This window comes from Camarhynchus parvulus, chromosome 24, assembly GCF_901933205.1.
Source record: "Camarhynchus parvulus chromosome 24, STF_HiC, whole genome shotgun sequence".
Taxonomy (NCBI): Eukaryota; Metazoa; Chordata; class Aves; order Passeriformes; family Thraupidae; genus Camarhynchus; species Camarhynchus parvulus.
The window spans coordinates 4442874-4450178 of record NC_044594.1 but is presented as its reverse complement, the minus strand read 5'-3'; the positions used below and the strand labels follow the sequence as shown (position 1 = coordinate 4450178).

General features: G+C 41.2%; 1 protein-coding gene across 1 annotated transcript in view; it reads left to right on the top strand.

Moving 5' to 3' along the window:
- Positions 1 to 478: 478 nt before the first annotated feature.
- Positions 479 to 7305, top strand: part of BARX2 (BARX homeobox 2) — a 32238-nt gene continuing 25411 nt past the window's right edge. The window contains exon 1 of the mRNA XM_030965086.1: positions 479 to 1029. Coding sequence (XP_030820946.1) covers positions 819 to 1029 — 211 coding nt within the window. The 5' untranslated portion in view covers positions 479 to 818. The remainder of the gene's footprint in view (positions 1030 to 7305) is intronic.

Here is a 7305-nt window from a genome sequence, read left to right as displayed (position 1 = left end):
ATTCCTCTCGCAGGCCACGGAGATGAGAAACAAAATTCAGCCCACAGCCTGGTAGGAAAACTTCCAGTGAGGAAGCCGCAGCACCCCTCAGCAGAAGGGGCTGAAAGCTCAGCTTTGCAAAATTCCAGCAGAACTAAGCAGGGATCCGCCAGAAAATAATCTCAGACGTGGGGTCCAAGTAACGCCGCTCCAGAGAAAAATAACTGCTACCCAGTGCTCCTAGGCAAGGCACCTATAAACAGGCTTTTTTTTTTTTTTTCCCGTCTGTCACTCTCCAGCACTTTGCGGCTCGGGAATAGGTTTGACGCCGGTCGGGGAAAGTTGTCGCGGCCGAGGAGGCAGCAGCCCGCGTTTTAACTTTTGTAGATAATTACAATCCAGAGAAGAGAAGGAGAGGGAGAAAAAAAAAAAAAGAAAAAAAAAGAAAAAGGAAAAAAAAGAAAAACGGAAAAAAAGAAGAAGAAGAAGAAAAAAAAAAAAAGGCCACACACCCCAGTATCTTAAAATAGCGAGCAGGGAGGGGAGAGGAGCGACGGATCCTCCCAGCGCGGCGCAGAGTAACAATGGTGCTGGCGGGGAGCAGCGGGCGCCCTGATTGACAGCCCGAGCCTCCTAAAAAGGCCGCGGAGCGATGGGAGAGATGCTTATCGGCGGCTTTATATAGCGGGGAGCCGGCGCCGCGCAGCGCGGCCCAAGCGGCGGGGACAGCGTGGACACAGCGGGGACAGGCTCGGGGACAGGCACTCGGGGACAGGCTCGGCGAGCCGGGCGCCCATGCGAGCCGGGCGAGGCTCTGGCCGCCCCGCAGGGGTCCCGCCATGCACGGCCAGCCCCAGCCCCAGCCCGGCCCGCAGCCCCCGGCGCGGCTGCCCGCGACCGGCTGGCCCAAGGCAGGCAGGAGGCGCTACAAGACCTTCATGATCGACGAGATCCTCTCCAAGGAGACCTGCGACTACTTCGAGAAACTTTCCCTGTACTCCGTGTGCCCGTCGCTCCTGGTCCGGCCCAAGCCGCTGCACTCCTGCGCCGGTAAGCGTGACGCCAGTGGTGCCCGCAGCGGGGATGCGGCGGGCGCGGAGCCGGGGTCTCGGGCGAGCGCCTCCTGCATCTCCCACTGCGTCCCCTCAAACCCCGCCGGAACGAAGCCCGGCTTTCACACGCCATCCCCACTCCCTGGGTTTGCCAGCGCTGGGATCGTTGTTAGTTACTATCAGTAACTAGCAGCTATCAGTTAGTTATTATCACTTTTTAGTTACTCTCAGTGTGTAGTGGTGGGGTTCAGCCCAATCCGAGGTGTGCGTTGGAGCCAATATATCAGTGCTAATGAGTCCTGTCGAAATCGTTCTTCATCTTATGCACATTGAAACCTCCAGTGGTTTTTTATATGTCTGTGTGAGTACAAAGAAATTAATAGAAATATTCTGAAAAGAAAAAAAAATCTATAGAGGCACAGTTTTTCTACCCTAAATTTTCTTTTTCTTTGAAAGAACGTAGGTTATTTCTTAACAGCAAAGATGGGAAAATACTTGTAAAGATTTTGCCGACACCACAAATAAATACACACAAACGGCTCTGCCCTGCACAGGCAGCACAATGAGCAATCGGGTCTTGACCATGGGCATTATAAAATTTCACAAGCGGACTGGTCTAATGTGGGCGTTTAAAAATTCACATTAAAAGTAAAAATAGTATTCTTAGAATACATTCCAGATTTTAAAGAATATTTTTAAACATCCCTTTTTCTGGTGAAGCGGGCAGTTTTCCAGATTTCTGTTCTTCCCATAAGACCATACTTCCAATGGTGACACATAACGTGTCAAGAGAAATGAGGTGATGAAACTGCAACTTAAAAATTCATTCTTCAAAACATCTTGTCTATTGAAAAATATTTGTAAAGGACTAATTACCAATAAAAATAATACCTATTTCAAGGTCATAGAATTACATTTTTCCTCTTTCTCTTTGCTGGAAATGTTCATTTTGCCCTTGTATTAGGTTGTGTTTAAAACCTCAATGCCTGTCCTTTGGCTTAGGTTTGCTGGTTTAGTTTGAGATTTTTTATTGCTGAATATAAATAAGAAGGATCTTTTCAGCTCTTAGAAGAGCTGTACTGATAGAAAACTTGCTCTTAGCATACCCTAAGAGTTTGACAAGTAGAGTAAATCCTTGCTCCAAGCATAAATCTTCCTTCAACCTCAATATTTATTTTGTAAATACTAGTTATTAAAGATCCAGAAGGGATTAGGAGGCTGGATCAGAATTAAGACCCACGATGACCGGCTTTTGGGAAGAAGTTGCATGGACAATTTGAACCTCCGTCAACATTTATTTCTTCCAACCGATTTGTGTGTGATATCCCTTGCCTTCCCTAACTAATCGCTGACATATTTTATATAAGAACTAGTTGTTAATCAAGATAGTGCTGACAAGGGAATTTTTGAGAGCTGATCCCTCACTACTGCGTAGTGAAATTCAGTGCTTGGCCAAAACGTCCTGAAGGGGTTTGGTGTGTGGCAGTGACGCACGGAGCGCTTGATTCTGCCTGCAGATCTCAATCCAGGGTAAGGACACCAAGCCTCTTGGCTTTTCTCTCTTTCTGTACAGAAAGAGGAAGAATTAGAAAAGAAAGTTCCTTTAGCATCCAAAAGGAATATTAACCTCGATATTACCAGTCTCCAGAAGCATGTACAATTACCTCAGCATAAAAATTATGGTCTGAATGTCACCTAGTAGATCCTTGGGATTTTGGATGGGTGAGGTGCTTCCTAGCAGCTGGTGTGACTCCCACCACCTCCCATGGAAAAATAAGAGGGAAATTTTTTAAATACATTGTTCTGGGTCAAGTATAGCAAGCATTGTCTTTGCAAGGGTGATGTGTATTCAGTAAATAATCATTAATAATCCTCATATGATTCAGCAGTGGATTGAGAGTGATGCTGGAGAGTCTCTTGTGGTTACTCTTCAATTAAAGCCTTATTTCCCTTTGTGCCTGGGGTCATTAATGAATTTGCCCTCAAGCTTGTGTTCCTAGCCCAAGCTCTGGCCTGTCCCTATGTCAGTCCGGGTTGTGAATATCTGCTTCTGTTGGACTAAGCTGTATGGAATTGCAGCATTTGTGAAGTACAGAGAGAGATTTGCTTGTGGAATTAAAATCACAGGGGAAACTACTATCAAGTCCACAATTCCAAACTGTCAGATTCTAAGGTGTATAGGCATAATTCAAGTCTTATGTGTATTAGGCAATGGGAATTTTTTTTATGAAAGGAAACTATTGGCAAAGAAATGGACAATACCACAAAAGATATCTAAATGTGAAAGAATTTGAAAAGTACCCAGTATAAATCTGTAACTAAACTAAAATAAAGTAAAAAACCAAACCCACAAAGATACAGTGAAAATAAACTAAAAAACTCCTCCCAAACTACTTGGGAGCTAAAGGCTGCAGAAATATAGCACTATAGAAATACTGTATGGCATTTAACTTACTGCCTGAGTTTCCTTTGCCTCCGGAGTTAATCAGGAAGGGAGTGAGCACTTAGTCTCTTCATGATCTAAGAAAATGCGTCTTAACTTATACCACAGAGATTTGTTACTGTACCATCATAGCTTGGGCTTGGGAGTGTTTGAAACTGATGGAGTGATGAGTAATGAGTTACTCCAGCTGAACATCTCCTCAGTGGCTTCTCAAGGCAGGAGTCAGAGTTTGAGATGTTTTCATGGGCTAAAGAGTTAATATTTCTTTCATCTCGGGTGAAGTCAGAGAAGGCTGATATGCCTTTATAACTTATTTGGAACTGAAAGACATAAGATGTTGTACTTGTGCAGTGTGTGTGTTCAACAACATCCCTAGTTAAGTGAAGAGAGATCTGAAAACTTTGCTAGCCCAATAGAAAAGAGTTTTTCTTTTGGCTCTAATGAATTGCTGAATATTTAACTGAGTGCATCTGGATTGGAACAAAACAGATTTGTCAAGTAGAGGCAGAAGGTGATGGAAGAAGCATTTGGGACTCTTCCGGTGAATCTTGAGGTCGAAGATTGACATTTTAGCTGTGAGGAGCATTTGTGAGGTCTAATGCAAAGCTAATGCAATGTCGCCAGTCTAATGCAATGTCGCCAGGGAGATTCCCATTGAAGAGAGCTTCAAATTTTTTTTTTTTTTGAAAGAAAACTGCAATTCCCTGTAAAAATGTTCCATCATTTGTTTAAAATTTGGTATATGAACATGTATTTTTGTTTATTTAGCCAAAAAAACAAGGCTAAACCAGTACCAAATCTGTACCAAATCTGTAACAAAATGCTAGTCTGGGTTCAGAGCCATTATGATTAAAATTTTAAAGACTACAAATATTTTCAGATGGTGATTAATGTCATGTTGCTTTATGACTTTTTGGGCTGTGATGGCTGAGTGAAAATAGTATTTCTCTTGTTTCATCATACTTACATTTTTATTGGCTTTTCATATTATGTCACCATTGATTAATTTGTATAAATAATGATACACTGTTCATATGCTTGGTTTGTTACGGTGATTGCTGATGGTTGCTTTTTCACTGAGCAGAGTCCTATAGGAATCAATTTTCAAATTGCATTTAAAATTTAATTTTTCAATTAAAAATATTTGTAGGCAAGCCTACTCCAATTCTAATTTGTTTCCTCTATTTGTATTATGTTAGTTTAGTGATAGATTTAGAATCCAGTCGCCTTATTGGTAGTTTTGGGCATGGTAAAGAATCAAAGGACACTGTCAGTGTGCAGTGTGACAAGGTCAAATTAGAAAAGCTCCTTATTTATCAAAGAAACTAAAATAGTTTGAAAATGAAAACTAGGCTGGGGTGTGGAGGGGAGTAGTGTGCAATCCCTGGTCTTAGTGGAATTTGTGACATTGTGTGTGGCTAATCAGTAATATCGGTCTTGGATGGCCTTTTTAAACTCTCCAAAGGAATTGAGATGGCTGGATTATGAAGAATCGCGTTGCTTTCAATTGCAGAGTTCAGTTATTTCAGCAAAGTTGGTAATACAAATTGTTAATTGTCTGTGATGTATATTCATTTGCACCAGGTCCCATTCCAGCTCATTAAAAAAACCTCAAATTTGAATGTATCTTAGTGGTTTATAATTTAAATCCTAATGAGCAGTGGAGTAATTTATGTCTATGCCAAGGTTTTTTACTAGTCCATATCTCAGGTAGGGCTGTGCTGATTTCTCTTTAATTGCTATACCAGAACAACATCTTGCAAGGTAAAAATATACCTTGGATTAGTGTAGCCCTGTTTATTTTATGAGAGAATTGATATAAAGGTACATGATATAAAATATTTACCCATATTTTAGGGGAGTTGTGCTGAAGAGGATTCGACTGTTATATGTACATTTAAAAGTGCCGTAACTTCAGGAAGTGAATGCAATCTTAAGTTTCTCCACTTGTTTTTTTTCTTTTTTGAAAATTTTCTTCTCTTCTTGCTGCTCTGTGCAAAAAGTTTCCTTTAAAGAACATTAATAATTATTATTATTCTCTCTTTTGAAATAATTTCTTGGGATTTTTAGTTTAGTGATCAGATTTTTTGGTTTGTTTGGGTTTGTTGGGATTTTTTTTTAACTTTAAAATGTTCAGGATTTGTGTGGTTGGGATTTTAATGCATGTAGGTGTATAATATAGAATTGTTCAAATCTTGAATTCTTCTCTTCCAGTTCCGTGTCTGTCCTCTGTTTTTTTATCTTATGATGAACTTGGGAGCTGGTTATTCCAAAGGGGTCTTTTGAACTGTCATTTTCCTCATATAAATGGTATTTTCTGGATTAAATTCAGCAGTACCTGCAGCCACTGGGGCCTTTGGGGAATCATTGTTTTGGAGATAAGCTATGAGGTTTCGTTCTTCTGGTCCTCACCCCGTCTCCTCAGCCATTTTAGGAAACCGTGGTGAGAAAGTAGATTTATTGTGAATTGAAATAGCTCAGTTTTTATGTGCAAACTCACAACAAAAGATTCCTTCCGATTATCTTTTAAAAGGCCTTGATACAGGCAAGGCTTGATTTTGCTGCGGGAAGTTGCTTAAAATTGGGGTGGAAGCTATTTCTGTTGCTCAAATACCTGCTGAATCTTTTCCTTTACATTGAACAGATTTTGTTATGGAATTCCTGGGGGAAAGCAAAACACTTGGGAAAGGAAAAGGGAATCCATGTTGTGCGTGTGTTCCAGCACGGGGAAAAATGAAATGCCGTCCATTCATCGTGCTTCCAGTCTGGAACATGACAGCTGGATAAATCCTGTTGAATAAAGCTGATGTGGAGTGGTGGGGGCACCTTCTGCCAGGCTCCCTTGGACTCGTACTGCATTCCTCAAGCCTGGCATCTACAGCTGGGGTTGGGTTGTTATCTCCCAGGACACTGCCAGGAAAGCAACGGCATCCCAGGCAATAGTGCAAGGTCTCAGAAAGAGTTTTCCTTCTGTGCTGTGTGAAGTGAGTGCTCAGGAGATCTACATGTCTTAAATGGCTCCTGAGTCCGTGAAAAACCTGTGTCCCAAAATGTTGAGGGAAGCAGGCCAAAATGAATCCGTGTGTTTATACAAGAGGTGCCAACCTAAATTGCAAAGCTGAAAATGCCTCTGTGTGGAAATCTGCATTGCTGCCAAGACTGTTTGGGATCTTTGCTGATTATTTGTAAAAACATATGAATTAAAAAAAAGACACTTTGAAAACTGCCTTTATTTATTTATTTCGTTTAGCTTACAAAGATCAATAGAATTCTATAGATGAGTAGCAAAAAGTAAAGGCAAAATTAGAAAGGAATTCTATTAATCCTGAGAAATACAAAGTGCTTCCTCTATGGATGTCTTTGATCCAGTCTTTGTAAAGCTACTGAGTATTTTTCATAGATATAAGATAGTTCAGAGATACCATTTCTGCCTAGAAATGGCAGAAGGTGCAGTCACAGTTACGCTGCTGTCTCTGAGCATTCCTCTGAAAACCCAGAAAAGTCAGGATTTCCTGTCAGGACCGTGTCCCTGCTCCTGTAGTAGGATTTATTCAGCTGCAACATTGGGAAAATCTGAGTTTTCTCAAATTCTCCAAAATTCCCTGTCTTATTTTAACCCTTCAAGGGAAAGCCTGTCTGTGGATGAGGAGCACTTTATCAACTGAGGTAAATGAAACAAACCTATGAACTGAAAGTGGATTCCTCTGTAAGTGCTGTAGACTGGGCACAGCAGTTAATTTTAAGGAGCCTTGTGTTTTTCAGGGTGACCATCTTGGGTTTTAAGTGTTTTGATGTCTTTAGCAGAAAATCTAGTTCAGAAATACCCAAAAG